This window comes from Antedon mediterranea, chromosome 7 (genome assembly GCF_964355755.1).
Source record: "Antedon mediterranea chromosome 7, ecAntMedi1.1, whole genome shotgun sequence".
NCBI lineage: Eukaryota > Metazoa > Echinodermata > Crinoidea > Comatulida > Antedonidae > Antedon > Antedon mediterranea.
Genome location: NC_092676.1, coordinates 1,120,638 through 1,144,787, shown reverse-complemented (window position 1 = coordinate 1,144,787; position 24,150 = coordinate 1,120,638). Strand labels below are relative to the sequence as shown.

The 24,150-nt window shown below is 35.1% G+C and overlaps 1 protein-coding gene across 2 annotated transcripts; it reads left to right on the top strand.

Annotated features, from left to right (window-relative positions):
- Positions 1-4,326: 4,326 nt before the first annotated feature.
- Positions 4,327-21,073, top strand: LOC140053944 (uncharacterized). Of its 2 annotated transcripts, none has more exons than XM_072098705.1 (10): positions 4,327-4,386; positions 6,835-6,901; positions 11,190-11,723; positions 12,134-12,211; positions 12,405-12,470; positions 13,549-13,599; positions 16,357-16,407; positions 17,039-17,554; positions 17,874-17,915; positions 18,301-21,073. In XM_072098705.1, exons 2-10 carry the CDS (start codon positions 6,886-6,888, stop codon positions 20,934-20,936), a joined length of 3,990 nt encoding a protein of 1,329 aa, XP_071954806.1. In that variant the 5' UTR covers positions 4,327-4,386; positions 6,835-6,885; the 3' UTR covers positions 20,937-21,073. The 2 variants fall into 2 exon arrangements, with proteins under 2 accessions (XP_071954806.1, XP_071954805.1); XM_072098704.1 differs by having other exon boundaries at positions 17,874-17,939.
- The last annotated feature ends 3,077 nt before the right edge of the window (positions 21,074-24,150 follow it).

Below are 24,150 nucleotides of genomic sequence, written 5' to 3'. Positions count from 1 at the left end.
ATCGTAATTGAGTTACACGCAAATTAAAAGATGAGGGCTGAGTAAACGGGACCAGTGGTCGCACTCTAACTTATACTGGACGACTAAGGACGTACCTTAGTATAACCCCACCATGTGACTCCGAGGAACAATCCGCCGTTTTCTCACAAATACAGTATCAAATTTCACTATATTTTAAAATATTAATCGTAATTGAGTTACACTCAAACGTTAAAGATGAGGGCTGAGTAAACGGGACCAGTGGTCCCACTCTAACTTCTACTGGACAACTAAGGAGGTACCCTAGTATAATCCCACAAAGTGACTCCCAGGAACAATCCGCCATTTTCTCACAAATACAGTATCAAATTTCACTATATTTTTTTAATCGTAAATGAGTTACACTCAAATTTAAAAGATGAGGGCTGAGTAAACAGTACCAGTGGTCCCACTCTAACTTATACTGTACGACTAAGGAGGTACCCTAGTATAATCCCACCAAGTGACTCTCAGGAACAATCCGCCGTTTTCTCACAAATACAGTTTCAAATTTCACTATATTTTAAAAATCGTAAATGAGTTACACTCAAATTTTAAAGATGAGGGCTGAGTAAACGGGACCAGTGGTCCTACTCTAACTTATACTGGACGACTAAGGAGGTACCCTAGTATAATCCCACCAAGTGACTCCCAGGAACAATCCGCCATTTTTTCACAAATACAGTATCAAATTTCACTATATTTTAAAAATCGTAAATGAGTTACACTCAAATTTTAAAGATGAGGGCTGAGTAAACCGGACCAGTGGTCCCACTCTAACTTATACTGGACGACTAAGGGGGTAACCTAGTATAATCCCACCAAGTGACTCCCAGGAACAATCCGCCATTTTCTCACAAATACAGTATCAAATTTCACTATATTTTAAAATATTAATCGTAATTGAGTTACACTCAAATGTTAAAGATGAGGGCTGAGTAAACGGGACCAGTGGTCCCACTCTAACTTATACTGGACAACTAAGGAGGTACCCTAGTATAATCCCACCAAGTGACTCCCAGGAACAATCCGCCATTTTCTCAAAAATACAGTATCAAATTTCCCTATATTTTAAAAATCGTAAATGAGTTACACTCAAATTTTAAAGATGAGGGCTGAGTAAACCGGACCAGTGGTCCCACTCTAACTTATACTGGACGACTAAGGGGGTAACCTAGTATAATCCCACCAAGTGACTCCCAGGAACAATCCGCCATTTTCTCACAAATACAGTATCAAATTTCACTATATTTTTTTAATCGTAAATGAGTTACACTCAAATTTAAAAGATGAGGGCTGAGTAAACAGTACCAGTGGTCCCACTCTAACTTATACTGTACGACTAAGGAGGTACCCTAGTATAATCCCACCAAGTGACTCCCAGGAACAATCCGCCATTTTCTCACAAATACAGTATCAAATTTCACTATATTTTAAAAATCGTAAATGAGTTACACTCAAATTTTAAAGATGAGGGCTGAGTAAACCGGACCAGTGGTCCCACTCTAACTTATACTGGACGACTAAGGACGTACCCTAGTATAATCCCACCAAGTGACTCTCAGGAACAATCCGCCGTTTTCTCACAAATACAGTTTCAAATTTCACTATATTTTAAAAATTGTAAATGAGTTACACTCAAATTATAAAGATGAGGGCTGAGTAAATGGGACCAGTGGTCCCACTCTAACTTATACTGGACGACTAAGGGGGTACCCTAGTATAATCCCACCAAGTGACTCCCAGGAGGAACAATCCGCCATTTTTTCACAAATACAGTATCAAATTTCACTATATTTTAAAAATCGTAAATGAGTTACACTCAAATGTTAAAGATGAGGGCTGAGTAAACCGGACCAGTGGTCCCACTCTAACTTATACTGGACGACTAAGGGGGTAACCTAGTATAATCCCACCAAGTGACTCCCAGGAACAATCCGCCATTTTCTCACAAATACAGTATCAAATTTCACTATATTTTAAAATATTAATCGTAATTGAGTTACACTCAAACGTTAAAGATGAGGGCTGAGTAAACGGGACCAGTGGTCCCACTCTAACTTATACTGGACAACTAAGGAGGTACCCTAGTATAATCCCACCAAGTGACTCCCAGGAACAATCCGCCATTTTCTCACAAATACAGTATCAAATTTCACTATATTTTAAAAATCGTAAATGAGTTACACTCAAATTTTAAAGATGAGGGCTGAGTAAACCGGACCAGTGGTCCCACTCTAACTTATACTGGACGACTAAAGGGGTAACCTAGTATAATCCCACCAAGTGACTCCCAGGAACAATCCGCCATTTTCTCACAAATACAGTATCAAATTTCACTTTATTTTAAAATATTAATCGTAATTGAGTTACACTCAAACGTTAAAGATGAGGGCTGAGTAAACGGGACCAGTGGTCCCACTCTAACTTATACTGGACAACTAAGGAGGTACCCTAGTATAATCCCACCAAGTGACTCCCAGGAACAATCCTCCATTTTCTCACAAATACAGTATCAAATTTAACTATATTTTAAAAATCGTAAATGAGTTACACTCAAATTTTAAAGATGAGGGCTGAGTAAACCGGACCAGTGGTCCCACTCTAACTTATACTGGACGACTAAGGGGGTAACCTAGTATAATCCCACCAAGTGACTCCCAGGAACAATCCGCCATTTTCTCACAAATACAGTATCAAATTTCACTATATTTTTTTAATCGTAAATGAGTTACACTCAAATTTAAAAGATGAGGGCTGAGTAAACAGTACCAGTGGTCCCACTCTAACTTATACTGTACGACTAAGAAGGTACCCTAGTATAATCCCACCAAGTGACTCTCAGGAACAATCCGCCGTTTTCTCACAAATACAGTTTCAAATTTCACTATATTTTAAAAATTGTAAATGAGTTACACTCAAATTTTAAAGATGAGGGCTGAGTAAATGAGACCAGTGGTCCCACTCTAACTTATACTGGACGACTAAGGGGGTACCCTAGTATAATCCCACCAAGTGACTCCCAGGAACAATCCGCCATTTTTTCACAAATACAGTATCAAATTTCACTATATTTTAAAAATCGTAAATGAGTTACACTCAAATGTTAAAGATGAGTGCTGAGTAAACCGGACCAGTGGTCCCACTCTAACTTATACTGGACGACTAAGGGGGTAACCTAGTATAATCCCACCAAGTGACTCCCAGGAACAATCCGCCATTTTCTCACAAATACAGTATCAAATTTCACTATATTTTAAAATATTAATCGTAATTGAGTTACACTCAAACGTTAAAGATGAGGGCTGAGTAAACGGGACCAGTGGTCCCACTCTAACTTATACTGGACGACTAAGGGGGTAACCTAGTATAATCCCACCAAGTGACTCCCAGGAACAATCCGCCATTTTCTCACAAATACAGTATCAAATTTCACTATATTTTAAAATATTAATCGTAATTGAGTTACACTCAAACGTTAAAGATGAGGGCTGAGTAAACGGGACCAGTGGTCCCACTCTAACTTATACTGGACAACTAAGGAGGTACCCTAGTATAATCCCACCAAGTGACTCCAAGGAACAATCCGCCATTTTCTCACAAATACAGTATCAATTTTCACTATATTTTAAAATATTAATCGTAATTGAGTTACACTCAAACGTTAAAGATGAGGGCTGAGTAAACGGGACCAGTGGTCGCACTCTAACTTATACTGGACGACTAATGGGGTACCCTAATATAATCCCACCAAGTGAATCCCAGGAACAATCCGCCATTTTCTCACAAATACAGTATCAATTTTCACTATATTTTAAAAATTTTATCGTAATTGAGTTACACTCAAATTTAAAAGATGAGGGCTGAGTAAACGGAACCAGTGGTCGCACTCTAACTTATACTGAACGACTAAGGGGGTACCCTAGTATAATCCCACCAAGTGACTCCCAGGAACAATCCGCCATTTTCTCACAAATACAGTTTCAAATTTAACTATATTTTAAAAATCGTAATTGAGTTACACTCAAATTTTAAAGATGAGGGCTGAGTAAACGGGACCAGTGGTCCCACTCTAACTTATACTGGACGACTAAGGGGGTACCCTAGTATAATCCCACCAAGTGAATCCCAGGAACAATCCGCCGTTTTTCTCACAAATATTTAATTCCTAATACCATAAAAGCCATAAGTAACAATGAAAATGTAAAGAATGCACAAACGGCGTTTCATAGTTATTGTTGGCTGGAAAAAATAAAAGTGGGCTGGCTTATTGTTGGCTGGCTTATTGTTGGCTAGCTTGACACAAGCGTACATTAAGATACCTGAGCCTCCTTTGCATGTGAATGCTACAAGTTACATTGGTGAATTGTAAGTAAATGCATTTTAATAGAATTTTCACCCAATATAGTATTTTTTTAAATATTTTTATTTGTCTTAAAGACCCCTTCCCTGCAATTTTGGACGTTTTTTGGAAAATAATACATATATATCACTTTAAAAACATTAAACCATGTCATTCCTTGTCTTAAATGTACGTTTTATGGTAAATTATGATAAAAAGTGAGAAACAATGCACTACCTAAGTAGCTCGCGGCGATCGACCTCTCGTGGACGGTCTTAGGCCTAGCCTAGCTAGGCTTAGTTTTGTAGGCCTAGCTGGTAAACATCGATAACGTACGAACATCGTACGCTAGCTATATACCTAGCCTGACGTTGTATAGTTGCTGCATTAATTGTCTTTCTATTTTTGCCAGACTCCGTTGATACAAATTGGGGAAAACCCGGTATTTTCGCTGAAAAGTTAGGAGTCTTCCATTTGTTTTGGCTTCACGATCGATCGAAAAGTGGGCGAATTACAGGTGAAAAACAAAAATATCAATCCGCGCGCAATGCATTTTGGGATTTATAGCGGGCCGCTATAATTATTAGAATCGATTTATTTTTCACATTTTTAACCGTTTAAAGACGAAAAAAGTTATCGCAATAAGACCATATAGTATTATTTTTACATTAAATATAGTTTGTGATCTTAAATTAGATCTAAAAAACGTAGGGAATGGGGCTTTAATTTTTGGTTAGATTACCGGAGGCCCGATCGTCTCAATAGTAGTAGGCATAATATAGAATGGGGATTGTATTTACGCCTAGGTGTCGACGTAGCCACTTCGTTTTTAAAAGAAATTTTGAAGCTTTTTTAAATTAATATGATAATAGTATTCGGCATGTTATCAAGCAATATCTTGCCAGGAGCAAACAATAGGCATAGGCATTAAATGAAACAATTTAATTTAGTTGAAATGACATGAAAAAAAACTATACAAATATACAAATTAGATATACAAAAGAATATAAATGAGTTACATTGAAAAACGAAAAAATGAAATTATCATAAAGTTAGTATGATGAAATCAGGTGATCAGTAATTTGAGCTTTGAGACTTGATGCAATTTTTGATATCTTGTGGATCTTCCATTTGTTTTCACGATTAATCGAAAGTGAGTACATCACAAAAGCAAAACGAAAATATCAATCCACGTGCAAACAATGCATTCTGGTATTTATAGCAAGAATCTAAATTATTAGAATCTACTATTTTTCACATTTTTAACTGTTTAAAGACGGAAACAATTATCGCAATAGGTCCATGGAGTATTTCATATTTGCATAAAATGCAGTTTGTAACCTTAAATTAGATCGAAAAATTATAGTGAAAAGTCTTTAACACTTTCACCGCCAAAGACGGAAATCTCCGTCTTTCAATGCCCAGCGCCAGACCGCCAAAGACGGAAATTTACGTCTTTGGCTTTTTATTGCACAATTTGTTAGATCAGGTATATATGGACCGCATGTAGAAATTTCAACATCCAAATCGATCTGGACTGCAAATATTTTGATACTTTATTAACCCCTAGTGCCATTGACCCCAGCTGGCCTACATCGCGTCCTATCCGTAAACAACATAATGTGCTTACTGCGGATGAAGCAATTGCAGAAATATTTGCCGACTCTGACTCTGAAAATGAGTATTTATTATCCCCGGATGATGAAGGTATATTTGTACCTAAATCTGGTTTATAAAATGTAATAAATAATTGGAGATAATTTAGCTAGCCTGGCCTAGGCTAGTTTGTAGGATAGGTTGAGAATCGTGACACTGACAGACGGTGCAGCCAGGCTAAAATCCTCATTATCTCTGCTTTGTTCTCCGATTGAGCCTAAAGTGCTAAAAGTGAGCCAAGTTCTTTGTACAATTATGTGGTATTACAGTTTTATTTCAATAAAGTGTTTGGTACCATTGGAAAGTTTATTTCTATCTCATTATTTGAGTGTATATTGCATGTTATTCTGATTACAAACACCTTTGCTATGAGCTTTGAAAAACAGGTAAATTTATCTCAAATGGCTGGCGGTGAGAGGTACTTCCTGTATTGAATGCCTGGCGGTGAAAGTGTTAATAAGGTTAAGAAAGAACTTGAACTTCCTCAAAATACTTTTTCATTCCTTCAACATTTTATTTTGTTTCCTTTCCACAATGTTTGTGTTTAATTTTCCTTTTCACAGAATATCTTTGTATTATGTAATTTTATAAACTTTCAGAAAAGTTGGAATATTTTGAAGAAACAAAATGATTTTTATTAGTACAGTATTTCATTCCCTCAAATTAATGGGTTCATTTACATAATGTCCTTTTATGGCCTCCGTAACTTTTAAAGTTTTTACAATTTTTAGTCCTCTTACTGACTTAATGTATAATAATACAAATGATAATTAATTTTAATTTTTGGTTTGTTTGTAACACATTTCTTCCGTTTGTAGAAAAAATTTGTCTGAAACATCTTTACAAAGCTAAAAGATTTAGTTAACAACATGGCATCCTCTAAAGGTAAGTTTTCACATTTAAAGAGTATTTATAATACACCTGGAGTCAATCTCAATTTACCTTTGAATATTGTGCAGTTAGATTCTTTTAGTTGACCCCCAAAAAGTCACTGCATTATAGTATTACTGTAATAAAATACTTTATTTTCTCATGGACAACATTTGATTCACCCAAGGGTGCAAGGCCACACATTGTAAAAAACAAAATGAACATGAACGTAACCATAAAGAAAAAAAACTAAAACATAATTTAAAAGGTAAACTAAGCCCCACCGGACACCAACCCAAACCTTTGTTATTAAGCTACGTCATTTAAAAGGTAAACTAAGCGGACACCAACCCAAACCTTTGTTATTGAGCTACGTCATTTAAAAGGTAAACTAAGCCTCACCTGACACCAACCCAAACCTTTGTTATTGAGCTACGTCATTTAAAAGGTAAACTAAGCCCCACCGGACACCAACCCAAACCTTTGTTATTGAGCTACGTCATTTAAAAGGTAAACCAAGCCCCACCGGACACCAACCCAAACCTTTGTTATTGAGCTACGTAATTTAAAAGGTAAACTAAGCCCCACCGGACACCAACCCAAACCTTTGTTATTGAGCTACGTAATTTAAAAGGTAAACTAAGTCCCACCTGACACCAACCCAAACCTTTGTTATTGAGCTACGTAATTTAAAGGTAAACTAAGCCCCACCTGACACCAACCCAAACCTTTGTTATTGAGCTACGTCATTTAAAAGGTAAACTAAGTCCCACCTGACACCAACCCAAACCTTTGTTATTGAGCTACGTCATTTAAAAGGTAAACTAAGCCCCACCGGACACCAACCCAAACCTTTGTTATTGAGCTACGTCATTTAAAAGGTAAACTAAGCCCCACCGGACACCAACCCAAACCTTTGTTATTGAGCTACGTCATTTAAAAGGTAAACTAAGTCCCACCGGACACCAACCCAAACCTTTGTTATTGAGCTACGTCATTTAAAAGGTAAACTAAGCCCCACCTGACACCAACCCAAACCTTTGTTATTGAGCTACGTCATTTAAAAGGTAAACTAAGCCTCACCTGACACCAACCCAAACCTTTGTTATTGAGCTACGTAATTTAAAAGGTAAACTAAGTCCCACCGGACACCAACCCAAACCTTTGTTATTGAGCTACGTCATTTAAAAGGTAAACTAAGCCCCACCTGACACCAACCCAAACCTTTGTTATTGAGCTACGTCATTTAAAAGGTAAACTAAGTCCCACCTGACACCAACCCAAACCTTTGTTATTGAGCTACGTCATTTAAAAGGTAAACTAAGCCCCACCGGACACCAACCCAAACCTTTGTTATTGAGCTACGTCATTTAAAAGGTAAACTAAGCCCCACCTGACACCAACCCAAACCTTTGTTATTGAGCTACGTCATTTAAAAGGTAAACTAAGCCCCACCTGACACCAACCCAAACCTTTGTTATTGAGCTACGTAATTTAAAAGGTAAACTAAGCCCCACCTGACACCAACCCAAACCTTTGTTATTGAGCTACGTAATTTAAAAGGTAAACTAAGCCCCACCGGACACCAACCCAAACCTTTGTTATTGAGCTACGTCATTTAAAAGGTAAACTAAGCCCCACCTGACACCAACCCAAACCTTTGTTATTGAGCTACGTCATTTAAAAGGTAAACTAAGCCCCACCTGACACCAACCCAAACCTTTGTTATTGAGCTACGTCATTTAAAAGGTAAACTAAGCCTCACCTGACACCAACCCAAACCTTTGTTATTGAGCTACGTCATTTAAAAGGTAAACTAAGCCCCACCGGACACCAACCCAAACCTTTGTTATTGAGCTACGTCATTTAAAAGGTAAACTAAGCCCCACCGGACACCAACCCAAACCTTTGTTAATGTTATTGAGCTACGTAATTTAAAAGGTAAACTAAGCCCCACCGGACACAAACCCAAACCTTTGTTATTGAGCTACGTCATTTAAAAGGTAAACTAAGCCCCACCGGACACCAACCCAAACCTTTGTTAATGTTATTGAGCTACGTAATTTAAAAGGTAAACTAAGTCCCACCTGACACCAACCCAAACCTTTGTTATTGAGCTACGTCATTTAAAAGGTAAACTAAGCCCCACCGGACACCAACCCAAACCTTTGTTAATGTTATTGAGCTACGTAATTTAAAAGGTAAACTAAGTCCCACCTGACACCAACCCAAACCTTTGTTATTGAGCTACGTCATTTAAAAGGTAAACTAAGCCCCACCGGACACCAACCCAAACCTTTGTTATTGAGCTACGTCATTTAAAAGGTAAACTAAGTCCCACCTGACACCAACCCAAACCTTTGTTATTGAGCTACGTCATTTAAAAGGTAACCTAAGCCCCACCTGACACCAACCCAAACCTTTGTTAATGTTATTGAGCTACGTAATTTAAAAGGTAAACTAAGCCCCACCGGACACCAACCCAAACCTTTGTTATTGAGCTACGTCATTTAAAAGGTAAACTAAGCCCCACCTGACACCAACCCAAACCTTTGTTATTGAGCTACGTCATTTAAAAGGTAAACTAAGCCCCACCGGACACCAACCCAAACCTTTGTTATTGAGCTACGTCATTTAAAAGGTAAACTAAGCGGACACCAACCCAAACCTTTGTTATTGAGCTACGTAATTTAAAAGGTAAACTAAGCCCCACCGGACACCAACCCAAACCTTTGTTATTGAGCTACGTCATTTAAAAGGTAAACTAAGTCCCACCGGACACCAACCCAAACCTTTGTTATTGAGCTACGTAATTTAAAAGGTAAACTAAGCCCACCTGACACCAACCCAAACCTTTGTTATTGAGCTACGTCATTTAAAAGGTAAACTAAGTCCCACCGGACACCAACCCAAACCTTTGTTATTGAGCTACGTAATTTAAAAGGTAAACTAAGTCCCACCTGACACCAACCCAAACCTTTGTTATTGAGCTACGTCATTTAAAAGGTAAACTAAGTCCCACCTGACACCAACCCAAACCTTTGTTATTGAGCTACGTAATTTAAAAGGTAAACTAAGCCCACCTGACACCAACCCAAACCTTTGTTATTGAGCTACGTCATTTAAAAGGTAAACTAAGTCCCACCGGACACCAACCCAAACCTTTGTTATTGAGCTACGTCATTTAAAAGGTAAACTAAGCCCCACCGGACACCAACCCAAACCTTTGTTATTGAGCTACGTCATTTAAAAGGTAAACTAAGTCCCACCGGACACCAACCCAAACCTTTGTTATTGAGCTACGTCATTTAAAAGGTAAACTAAGTCCCACCTGACACCAACCCAAACCTTTGTTATTGAGCTACGTCATTTAAAAGGTAAACTAAGTCCCACCGGACACCAACCCAAACCTTTGTTATTGAGCTACGTCATTTAAAAGGTAAACTAAGCCTCACCGGACACCAACCCAAACCTTTGTTATTGAGCTACGTCATTTAAAAGGTAAACTAAGCCCCACCTGACACCAACCCAAACCTTTGTTATTGAGCTACGTCATTTAAAAGGTAAACTAAGCCCCACCTGACACCAACCCAAACCTTTGTTATTGAGCTACGTCATTTAAAAGGTAAACTAAGCCTCACCGGACACCAACCCAAACCTTTGTTATTGAGCTACGTCATTTAAAAGGTAAACTAAGCCCCACCTGACACCAACCCAAACCTTTGTTATTGAGCTACGTCATTTAAAAGGTAAACTAAGCGGACACCAACCCAAACCTTTGTTATTGAGCTACGTCATTTAAAAGGTAAACTAAGCCCCACCGGACACCAACCCAAACCTTTGTTATTGAGCTACGTCATATGTCAGTCATGATTATCTTCAATGCAATGATATATAGTCTTGTTTTAAGTCTATGGCTATGCTTGTAAAAACTAGCTCTTCACGATCCCACACATGTCCCACACTTCACGATCCAACACATGTCCCACACTTCACGATCCCACACATATCCCACACTTCACGATCCCACACATGTCCCACACTTCACGATCCCACACATGTCCCACACTTCACGATCCCACACATGTCCCACACTTCACGATCCCACACATGTCCCACACTTCACGATCCCACACATGTCCCACACTTCACGATCCCACTACATGTCCCACACTTCATGATTGGTGGATTTGTACATCTTTCAACTCTACTTATGTTATCTTGTTTTATTAGGATTATATCAACTTTTGGTCCTTTACAAAACCCTCTTAAAAATATAATGGTGTTTTACTTTTCTCTCTAGAAATCTCTGAGGATGATTTTAATCAACTGATGACTGATACAGCAGAATGGTATGATAGATATAACTACCTTACTCCATTGAAACTTTTATACAAAGACCATCTGGCTATGTCTAACGTGCATGTGGAGAGAGCTAAAAGTGTCATGGATCTACTACAGGATTTAACAGCCTCTGGAAGTCTGAGCTCATCAAATCTTACTATTCTATATGACACAGTAAAGATAACCAAACAATTTGGCTTTAAATCAAAAATTAAGAATCAACCCCCAGAAGATATAAAGGATCATAAAGTAATAATGTTAACATCTTACAGACAAAAGCTTTTTCAGCTTGGAGCAGAACTTAATAGTGATGAAGTATCTACACTTGATTCTTTACATAACAATCCAGTAAAGAGATATCAGGACAGCTGGAGTTTGATTATGGACTTTGAGCACAGAGGGATCATTGATGAGGATGTGACAAAGATGGACAGATTTCTTACAGCTTTAAAAGCCAATCAAATGAACTGGGCTTTGAAAATTTTCATGGATGGTTGGTTTTATATTTATTTTTATATTCTTGATAACATCATGGTTCAGTCCTAATATTACATATTTACTGGAAACAATCAAAGCCTGTAACCAGTAACAGAGACAGATTCAAATGTACAATGAACTTTTGTTTTATTTAGTTTTATTACCGGTATTTAAAATAAAAATTTTAAATGAAGAAAACATTGTACTAAGTTCTGTGTTTAACACTACTGCATGCATGTTACTATACTGAGTCTGAATTGACCAATTTAAATTCAAGGCCTACAGTAAAAACAATTGTGTAAAATTAAAAATATATTATAACATTATACAAGCTAAACATTGTATACATGCCTATTATTTGTTTAGTTAATATTATTATAAGTGGTGGTGTTTATTTACATATTATTTGTACTTTGTCTATTTTAGATGTAGAATTGCATGAATCAGTAATGGAGACTTCCTCTTATAACACTGAAGAGTGTAACTTAACACCAACAGATAAAGGTAAGTGAAGTAAAGAAAAAGTTTAATTACAAATAATAAATGACTTTGATCTTTAAATACTACAATTTTGGCTTTCTGTTTGTAATGTTGTTTGGTTTGTTAGCCTTTGATTGGTATGTTGTACTTATTATTATGAAATAAATGAATTTTGTATTGTATCTGTTGTCGGGAACTAAAGGTGTTTTTCTTTCAGAAGTTCCATATGATCAAATTAATGAAAGTATGAACCTTCAGCAGATAGTCAAGACATCAATAAAACGTAAGATTTTCAGCTGATTCTATCTAGTCAAATGCCATAATTTGTATAGTATCTTTGGCAAACGCCATAATTAGTATAATAATTTAATACCATTGGCAATAATTTGTATAATAATTTAGGGTGTCTAGAAAACTCAGATCTAGAAAACTCAGATCTCAGATATATGACTTTTCTAGATCTATAAAACTCAGATATCAATATCTGACTTTTCTAGTTCCAAAATGGAACTAGAAAACTCAAATCATCAAATGATTAGTTGATAGGTCATTTGGATCATTCCATTATAAATCAGAAGGTAGGTCATTTGAAATACTAGAGTATTATTAAAACTGATTACTGTAGGCTTATACGTTTTCTTACTAATATTATAACATGTAGAAGCGGCCTACAGCTTAAATCATAAAGAAAATACAGTGCACGTTACAGTTAAAATGTAGGCTTAAAAATTAGTTATGTACGAGTTGGTGTGGTTACGAGTTGGTTAAGGTACGAGTTTGCCAAGTTGGGAATAGGTACGAGTTATTTTGGGTACGAGTTGACCATTTCTAGCCTAGTAGGGCCAGGCCTAGGCCTACTCTTCGCGATACATCGCGATAGTGCCTACACGTTGAGCCTTTAATTGAGTTTGCTTAGCTAGACCTAAATGCTAAGCCTACATTTTAAAAGGGTATACTGTATTTCTTTATGATTTAAGTCGTAGGCTGCTACTACAAGTTACAATAATTATTATTATTAGTAGCGTATAATACTGTAGTATTTCAAACAAGCTACCCTCTATTAATAATGGAACGATCCATTTGATGATCTGGGTTTTCTAGTTCCAAAATGGAACTAGAAAACTCAGATATTGACATCTGAGTTTTCTAGATGTAGAAAAGTCAGATATCTGATTTTTGTAGATGTAGAAAAGTCAGATATCTGAGTTTTCTAGATCTAGAAAACTCCGATATATCTGAGATCTGAGTTTTCTAGACGCCCAATAATTTATTGTCATTGGCAAATTCACAAGTACAGCTGCTTATTTTTTAAGAACAGTGCATTGTTGAAGCACATTTCTATACCTTTTCTTATTTCGTAGGTAAAGCCCTACTACGTCCAACATTAACAAAGAAACCAAAGCTAGACCATGGTAAGTCACTAATATATATGTATATCTACGCTAACGCTAAGGTGGAATTTGCTTTTGCAAAATTTGCTAAGGTCGCCGATTTTTTTCCGCAAAATTGCAAATTCTTTCGCGAATTTTAAAAACCATGAAAATGGCTAAATTTTACGGTAGATACATCAAATAAATATGTAGGTTGTTGTCTTGTATTGTTTTTATTTTATTCATTCAAAATTTGTGATTAAAATACAAATAAAACATGACCACATTAAAAAATGTTAGGCCTATCTACCAAAAGATTGGAAGACAGCAAATGTCACACCAATTTTCAAGAAAGGATCCAAGAAGAAAGCTGAAAATTATCGGCCCATCAGCCTAACATCAATACCATGTAAAGTTTTTGAATCAATCATCAAAGACAATGTGCTTGGCTTTGTTAAAGGAAGTAGAATGCTGTCTAGGTGTCAACATGGATTCCTAAGTGGTAGGTCTTGTCTAACAAATTTGCTACAAACATTCGAAACAGTCACTGAAGCTCTAGATAGTGGTGAAGATGTGGATATCGTATACCTTGATTATATGAAGGCGTTCGATAGCGTTCCACATCGAAGACTAATTCACAAGCTGATAGGCTATGGAATATCTGGTAAGACTATAAATTGGATAGCTGAGTTTCTGGCAGGAAGAACACAGAAAGTAATTGTAAGAAATACAACATCCAAGCCGGTAGATGTAGTGAGTGGAGTCCCACAAGGATCAGTCCTTGGCCCAATCCTATTCATCCTCTTCATAAACGATCTTCCAGATAAAATTATCAGCGCAGACTTTAACATGTTTGCAGATGAGGCAAAGATTATAAAGACCATCAAAGAAAAATCGGATTCAAGAAAACTTCAAATTGATCTTTATAGGGCTCAGGAATGGTCAGAAGACTGGCTGCTAAAATTCAATACCAAGAAATTCGAAGTGCTCCATGTTGGCAGAAAGACAGAGAAATCAGAATATTGTCTAAATGGAGAAACGTTATTGGCAGTAAACGAAGAAAAAGACCTTGGTGTTATCTTCACTAGCGACTGCAAGCCAAGCCGACAGTGTGCTGCAGCAGCAGCTAGAGCGACGAATAGTATGAGAACTGTCAAAAGAACATTAAAAAATATTGACAAAGAAAGTTTTCAGGTCATGTACAAGGCATACATCCGTCCACCTATGGAATACTGTATACAGTCCTGGTCTCCTTACTATAACAAAGACAAAGAAATCTTGGAGAAGGTGCAGAGAAGAGCTACAAAGATGGTCAAGTAAAGTGATCTACCATATGAAAAAAGGTTAGAATATCTTGATCTTCAACCATTAGAGACAAGAAGACTATGAGGAGATTTGATTGAAGCTTTCAAAATTTTGAAAGGCTTTGAGTATATTGACCCAAAAGTTTTATTTAAATTGTCTCATATCAGAACCAGGGGACACAGCTTAAAACTATATTGTCCAAAACTTAGAGGAAATCTTATGTGCAGGGTCAACTTTTTTACCATCAGAGTCATACATCACTGGAATTCTCTGCCTGAATATGTAATACAAGCCTCTTCAGTGAACATCTTTAAGTCTAGACTTGACAACTATTTTCGGCTAGAAATGGAATCTAATAGGCACTATAGCCTAAACTATTTCCATCAAACATTAAGTGTAAGTGTATCTACTGCAGCCTAACCGGCCTGACGCGATACCAGTCGCCACGGCCAAGGAGGTCTACTCAATAATCTATGCCACGGCCGAGTCATGTATGATTGACTTCAATTATCAGCATATGCAGCCTGCCTGGATGAAGTTTTTCATCACAAACAATATAATAAAATAGTTTGAGTTGTATGCTTCTTATTCACTCACGAAAACATCGTAACACACACCACAAATGAACTACGACGACGACGTCGGAATGTTCATGCAGCATGTTTGTTATTGCGCGATATTTACATCTGTTTGTTCGTAATTACAATTATTGCGCATGTCTAATCATAAATAAATTCTCCTGTACGCGTGTACATTTACAGATGACGCGATTTACAACTACTCGCCTGTACAATAAATAGGCCTCCTAGCGGAAAACTTCTTTTAATTTATTCAAGTGACGCGAAAAAAACATCGTTGATGGTAAGTAACGCTACATCGCTGTCACTTATTATAGGCTGGCGACAGCGGCGAAGTCGTTGTGGGTTACGTACATAAAACTTTAATATTTGAAGCCTAGCTAGGGCCTAGGCGGAAGAAGTTATGAGTTTTTAAGGAAAAATTATTTTCGCAAGTTTTGCGAATGATATATATTTTTTTTTCGCAAATTGACAGCTCCAATCGCAATTTGCGAAAACGCGAATGGCTAGCATGAGCGTAGTATATGTATTAAAGTAGGTGTTTTTATATTTAAAATGTTGTGTTTCTTCTTCTGCAAACATTTCGTTAACAATTATTGGTTCACAAATAAATTCTAATCCGTAGAACCCAGCAATATTTTTGTTAAAAATATAAACAAAATGTATATTTCTCCAAGCACACTGTTCAATGTGTATCCTAAAAGTATTATTTAATTCTATTGTGTATTTGTTTATTTAGATATTGAAGAAACAGTAATGATGGAGACTTCCTCTTCTAACTTTGAAGAAAATAAACTAACACCAGTATTTGTATAATAGTTTAATATCTTTGGCAAATTCCCAAAGACAGCTGCATAGTTTTTAAGAACAGTGCATTATTGAAGCACATTTCTATACGTTTTCTTTTATTTCAAAGGTAAAACCTCACAAAGTTCAAAATTAACAAAGAAACAAAAGCTAGACCATGGTAAGTAACTATATATATTTATTTTTGAAGTAAAGTGTGTTTTTGTATTTAAAATGTTGTGTTCAAAAGGATTCTGAATACATTTTGCAAACATGATTAGTTCACAAATAATATATTTATTAAGTAAACCATAGAACTCGGCAATATTTTTGTTAAAAATTAAAAATTTAAACAAAATTATACAACTTGTTCAAACACTGTTCAATGTGTATTAAAAGTTTAAAATAAATTGATAAAAAAAAAAGTGACTTAAATGATATCTTGACCATACTCCAAATTATTTAAAGTTGGTTGTAGCATAACAACTTTTGTTGGAATCACATGGTGTACTGCAAACCTTACTTTACTGGTGGTAGGTGGTTTCTAGTTTATGTTTCTGTCCTGATCGTATATTTTGTTACCACACAGTTGAATGGTTTTTCCTTTCAATTTAAAATTGAATTGGTTGAATGACATTCTCAAATTAATAGTAAACACACCCAATCACATTGAAATGCTATTATGTCATTGCAATTTTGTAGCTGTATGGATACCATCATAAGTAAAAAAGAATTGTGTCTTAGGCATGACTTTAGAATACTGTATATTTATATTTTATTTCATATTTTTCAAATTTTTTTATGAATTTTAGAGAAAGATTTTAACTTTCTGAAAATAACTATCTCCGGTTATTTTGATGCTCGCAACCAACTTGGTATGTTAAAAGTACTGCTTAAAGATCGTGTAAAAGAATCTAAACTGTCAAGAATCGCTAAGACGATAGATCTGTTAAATGTACTGGAATCAGCTGATGAATTCAATTATCTTACTCTCCTGCATGATGTCATCAAGTTAACTGAAGAATTTTCTCTCCAGCGTAAGCTTAAAGAAAAGATAGCATCATTTCCTGTCATTGACAAGCAAACACCAATTACTAGGTTCACAATCCACAGGCAGAAATTAGTTGAATTCGGATACTGTCTGACGCCAAGTGATGTATCAAAGATTGATGCAAACTACAACACACCATTGAAGGACTATGAAGACAGCTGGGCTATGATTAGAGATCTAGAGCATAAACAGGTGATCACGCCAACAAAGATGGAAGAATTTATTGAAATATTGGAACGACTAGAACTCAAACGTGCTGTTTGCATTCTACAGGAAGGTAATGTACTGTATAGTACTTAATACAATATAGGTATATTACTTAGCCTATGAAATCCATAAAGCAGTGTTCTGATACTGTATTAAAAGTTGTTTTACTTACAAAGACATTTGATTCAATGTCCAAAAGAAAAAGTACACTCTCCACAAAGTATAGTAATATATTCCCTTAGAGTTATTTATTGATTTCATATTTTGGTAAAATTATTCAAATTTTAATGAATGTTTTGAATTAGTTCTGCATGAATTATTTTGTATTGAGTTCAAACTACTTTTACCAACATGATTGTTGGTTTTTATTTTGTTGATTTTTTCATTAGGTGAAACAGTAATGAAGCCTTCCTCTTCTAACTCTAAAGAAAGTAAGTTATCACCAGCACATAAAGGTAATTTTTAACCCGATTCAATGGCATTCTTAAATTAATAAAACACCCAAAACATTGAAATTTTCTAATTTTTTTGATGCATGCAAAATAATGATTATTTTATTGACCATGGGTTGTTGTTGTTCACTTAATACAAAAGCAACATTTCAACACAATTGATATATTCTGTTGTTTCTATAAAACTATAATTCAAAAAAATGAAACAATAAGGATAAACGTATCTTAAAAAGTCGCTAACTCTGTCACAAGATTGGAAATGAATTCATAGACCCTAGGAGAAAGGCTATTAAATTTACATGCGGTTACTTTTTTTACTGAATTTTCATTGCATTTGTTATATAATGCAATTAATTTTTAACAGCTATCAAAATGTTTCTGAAGGAAGAACTACAAGAATTATACAAAAATATGAACCTAATGGGAACAGCAGTTTTTGATGAAGAACACAAAGTTGATATTGCAGATGTCTTCACAGATCTCACATTACTTCAATCTACAAAACAAAAACAGGTTGACCAGGCAACGAGGCAGCAAGAAGCTAAACCTACATGTTTGGAGGAAGTATTGGAGATTATAAAATCTAACAGGTCATGTAAAGTTCTATTAACAGGTGAAGGAGGGATGGGAAAGACAACCCTTCTCAGATACATTGCTTACAACTGGGCTGAGGTTAAAGATGATACATTTTCGGACAAAATATTGTTTCTAATAAATATCAGAGACATAGAAGTAGGAAAGACAATCATAGATAGTATTGTTAAACAAATTAACCTTAGAAAATTTGCTAACCGTATGAAAAACATATTCAAATCCGAAGATTCTGTAGATCAGATTGCAAATTTCATAACAGAAAATGAGGATGAAATAGTGATACTATTAGATGGATTAGATGAGTTAAACAAAGGTGCTGAAAATCCATTAAACCTGTTATATTTTAGATCAAATGACAATAATACCACATTAATAACATCTCGACCTGTAAACATTAGTACATTTGTTGAAAACTGTGATGTGCATGTTCAGGTCAATGGATTTAGTAAAGAAAGCAAGAAGCTTTATATTGAGAAATATTTTAAACATAATCCTGAATTGGGAGAAAAGTTGATTACTAAATTAAACTTTGAACGATCATGGCGAATTGAAAATGAAACAAAACACTTAAAAGAACTGTGTTCATCTCCATTGTTATTACTTATAATTTGTAGCATGTGTGAACAATCCACTTCTAAGCCAATGGCAGATGAAATACTTCCAATTACCATGTCAGATTTTTTTAAAGAATTTATTTGCTGTACTTTAAATCAACATACAAAGGTTGAGGAAAATAAGATTGCAGAAATATGCGAAATTCAAGCTCCATATAAAAAGGCTATACTTGCACTAGGTCAATGTATGTTTAACGGCCTGAAGGAAAACAAACTCTACATCCACAAAAATGAGTTTGATGGTATGATTGACAAGGATACAGTAGAACTAGCACTTAAACTTGGATTTGTTTACAAAAAAGCATCTAGTATTAAAACCGATAGAAAGGCAGTGTTTGCACCACCACACAAGCTAGTTTCAGAGGCGTTAGCAGGGTTTTACCTTGCTAATGCATGTTTGTCAAATGATATGAAAGAAGAAGAGTGTAAAAAGATGCTGTTAAATCCATATCTACACATGACAATCATATTCACTATAGAATTCCTAGGTAAAGATGCTGGTAAAATGATAAAACATTGGTTAAAGGTGAAAACAGCTGCAAACTACTATTCACTAGCTAAATATTTCAGCTATGTAAAACCAGAACATGAAATACATGTAATACGTGAGTTACCAAACATATCAACTGATGCTGTGTGTGAGATAAGGAATGTTCTTCCTTATGATAAAACAATTGAAAACAAACATTTGGTACAACTTATGAACATTTGTTATGAAAGGTTTAAGGAAAATTGGGAAGATATTGTAGATACACTAAAAAATATCACAAAAACAAAAGACACTAAAGCAACAAAAACGTTTTGTTCTATGCTAGTTCATATCTATATCATTGTACATGGACTATTAAGTGATCAATATAAAAATTATAAAGATGGCAGTTTGTTTAAATTGCACTCATTGTTATTGTTAGAAGACAGTGAGATTGATACCCTGTCAGCTGAAATGGACAGTTTTCAATTTAAATACAGATTTAGGAATATTCATTTTACAACATCAACAAATCCTAAATTCTTGATTCATTTGTTGACGTTTTCTTTTTCTACTCTGTGTCTGAATTTCAAACCTGGTAGTATTACTGGTGATGTATTGAATCATGTTATTGATCAAGTAAATGATATCTCCTTAGAATTTGAACAGATTGATCTCAGTGATAATGATCTAAGTAGCATTTCTGTAGGTTCACTGACAATTTTGATTAACATAACTCATGACATAAATTTGAGTAATTGTCAATTATCTGGTGAAGTATTCAATGCATTATTCAATAAGAAAGGTAAGGTGCTATCGAATGTCATAAAGCAGCTTTGTCTAAAGGGAAATGATCTTTCAGGTATAGATGGTGTTTCACTTTCCAAGTTGGTAAATCTAATGGATTGCAAGTATGGGTTATTCAAATGGAGTAATTATAGCTTTTCAGTTGGTAATCTAGAAAGTCTGGCAGATGCCTGCCATGAACATAATCATAAGTTACCATTGAAGAGGTTAGATTTAACTGGTCTTCATTTAGCTGCAATTAAAGGATCCAAATTAGCTTGGTTATTACAATTCTCACCAGAATTATTTAACCTTGACTTGGTTAATTGTAATCTCTCAGGTACTATTATAAGAGACTTATTGAAGGAATGTGAAGTAAACAAAGTGACATTAAAACCTGGCATGCTTAATCTAAAGGATAATAATCTTTCAGATATAGATGGTGTTTCACTTTCCAAGTTGGTAAATCTAATGGATTGCAAGTATGGGTTATTCAAATGGAGTAATTATAGAAAGTCTGGCAGATGCCTGCCATGAACATAATCATAAGTTACCATTGAAGAGGTTAGATTTAACTGGTCTTCATTTAGCTGCAATTAAGGTATCCAAATTAGCTTGGTTATTACAATTCTCACCAGAATTATGTAACCTTGACTTGGTTAATTGTAATCTCTCAGGTACTATTATAAGAGACTTATTGAAGGAATGTGAAGTAAACAAAGTGACATTAAAACCTGGCATGCTTAATCTAAAGGATAATAATCTTTCAGATATAGATGGTGTTTCACTTTCCAAGTTGGTAAATCTAATGGATTGCAAGTATGGGTTATTCAAATGGAGTAATTATAGCTTTTCAGTTGGTAATCTAGAAAGTCTGGCAGATGCCTGCCATGAACATAATCATAAGTTACCATTGAAGAGGTTAGATCTAACTGGTCTTCATTTAGCTGCAATTAAAGGATCCAAATTAGCTTGGTTATTACAATTCTCACCAGAATTATTTAACCTTGACTTGGTTAATTGTAATCTCTCAGGTACTATTATAAGAGACTTATTGAAGGAATGTGAAGTAAACGAAGTGACATTAAAACCTGGCATGCTTAATCTAAAGGATAATAATCTTTCAGATATAGATGGTGTTTCACTTTCCAAGTTGGTAAATCTAATGAATTGCAAGTATGGGTTATTCAAATGGAGTAATTATAGCTTTTCAGTTGGTAATCTAGAAAGTCTGGCAGATGCCTGCCATGAACATAATCATAAGTTACCATTGAAGAGGTTAGATTTAACTGGTCTTCATTTAGCTGCAATTAAGGTATCCAAATTAGCTTGGTTATTACAATTCTCACCAGAATTATGTAACCTTGACTTGGTTAATTGTAATCTCTCGGGTACTATTATAAGAGACTTATTGAAGGAATGTGAAGTAAACAAAGTGACATTAAAACCTGGCATGCTTAATCTAAAGGATAATAATCTTTCAGATATAGATGGTGTTTCACTTTCCAAGTTGGTAAATCTAATGGATTGCAAGTATGGGTTATTCAAATGGAGTAATTATAGCTTTTCAGTTGGTAATCTAGAAAGTCTGGCAGATGCCTGCCATGAACATAATCATAAGTTACCATTGAAGAGGTTAGATTTAACAGGTCTTCATTTAGCTGCAATTAAGGTATCCAAATTAGCTTGGTTATTACAATTCTCACCAGAATTATGTAACCTTGACTTGGTTAATTGTAATCTCTCAGGTACTATTATAAGAGACTTATTGAAGGAATGTGAAGTAAACAAAGTGACATTAAAACCTGGCATGCTTAATCTAAAGGATAATAATCTTTCAGATATAGATGGTGTTTCACTTTCCAAGTTGGTAAATCTAATGGATTGCAAGTATGAGTTATTCAAATGGAGTAATTATAGCTTGTCAGTTGGTAATCTAGAAAGTCTGGCAGATGCCTGCCATGAACATAATCATAAGTTACCATTGAAGAGGTTAGATTTAACTGGTCTTCATTTAGCTGCAATTAAGGTATCCAAATTAGCTTGGTTATTACAATTCTCACCAGAATTATGTAACCTTGACTTGGTTAATTGTAATCTCTCAGGTACTATTATAAGAGACTTATTGAAGGAATGTGAAGTAAACAAAGTGACATTAAAACCTGGCATGCTTAATCTAAAGGATAATAATCTTTCAGATATAGATGGTGTTTCACATTCGAAATGGGTTAATCAAAGTTGTTCCAGTTCTGATTTGAGTGATTATAGCTTTGAATATGATTTTAACTCTGAATATGATTCTAACTCTGAATATGATTCTAGCTCTGAATATGATTCTAGCTCTGAATATGATTCTAGCTCTGAATATGATTCTAGCTCTTAATATGATTCTAGCTCTTTTTATTTTTTATTTTATTTTATTCAATCAAAACCAACAGCGATAAATACCGCCACTAACAGGTTTGAAACATAAAACAATACAACATCAAAAACGGTTAACAATAAAATACAGATAAAATATATATATATATATATAAAACATAGATTGGCATGCCATAAACAATTTCAATTAAAACAGGTTATGCAGGCTGTTCAAGAAGTGATATGATTGTAGCTCTTAATATGATTGTAGATCTTAATATGATTGTAGCTCTGAATATGATTGTAGCTCTGAATATGATTGTAGCTCTGAATATGATTGTAGTTCTGAATATGATAGTAGCTCTGAATATTGTAGCTCTGAATATGATTGTAGCTCTGAATATGATTGTAGCTCTTAATATGATTGTAGCTCTTAATATGATTGTAGCTCTTAATATGATTGTAGCTCTTAATATGATTGTAAAATGTTCAAATGGAGTGATATTGGAGGAATGTGAAGTAAACAAAGTGGTATTAAAACCTGACATGCTTGACCTGACTCGAGAATGATCTATCAGGTGTTTCACTTTCCAAGATGATAAATCAAATATATTGCAATGATCTTTTGAAATGGAGTGATTATAACTTGTCAATTGATAATGTCATGGACATAGACTGTAGTACAGTATATATGGAAATCATTTAAAAATGCATTACTTTCATCTTTCAAAACCATTAATAGTAAACATTTGAAAATATTTTTATATGAGTTGAATAGTAAAATTGTCATTATGTTAAAGGTATGAATGAGCATGTGCAGATATCCACTTGGATCTGCTTTTGGTCAAAGTATATACATTTAAAAAGAGACGTACAGTATGTTAAAACAAAGAATTACTGTACTGACTTTTATTTGTTTCATTGAAAAAAATTGAAATCTTCTGAAATTTGATGACACAGCATTGTTATGTCACTTTAGACAAAAAAGATCAAGAACCTGTGAATAGTCTCTGTCTTTATAATACTGGTTGCATAATTTTTATTACGTGCCTGCTTACCTGAATAAACCCGAAGTGCGAAAACAATTACGAAAAGAAGAATTTTACAGTAGTTCACGTTCTTAATAAATGGGACAGTCCGCTATAGCGTGGAACCACTCGTACGTATTGCCACTATCATTTCTTTTTGTACCATGGTGAAGACAGCACGATGTTTATGAGAACGATAGGAGAATTCTAAATTCCGAAGTCGAGTTGATCTTTATTGCTAATGGATACGTTGGAATATGTTGCTCTTGTTTTTTTGTTAAACAGGGCAGAAATACCTATAAGTTATAGTTGTAATTTGAAGTTGATACGTTGTAAATCGTTGTCTCGTCTGTGTACGAGAC

What these genes read in the sequence shown, in the direction of transcription:
- LOC140053944 (XM_072098704.1), top strand. An exon ending in CTTAACACCAACAGATAAAG is followed by an intron (nt 12,212 to 12,404) that starts GTAAGTGAAGTA and finishes TTTTTCTTTCAG; the next exon opens with AAGTTCCATATGATCAAATT. An exon ending in TGTTTGCATTCTACAGGAAG is followed by an intron (nt 17,555 to 17,873) that starts GTAATGTACTGT and finishes TTTTTTCATTAG; the next exon opens with GTGAAACAGTAATGAAGCCT.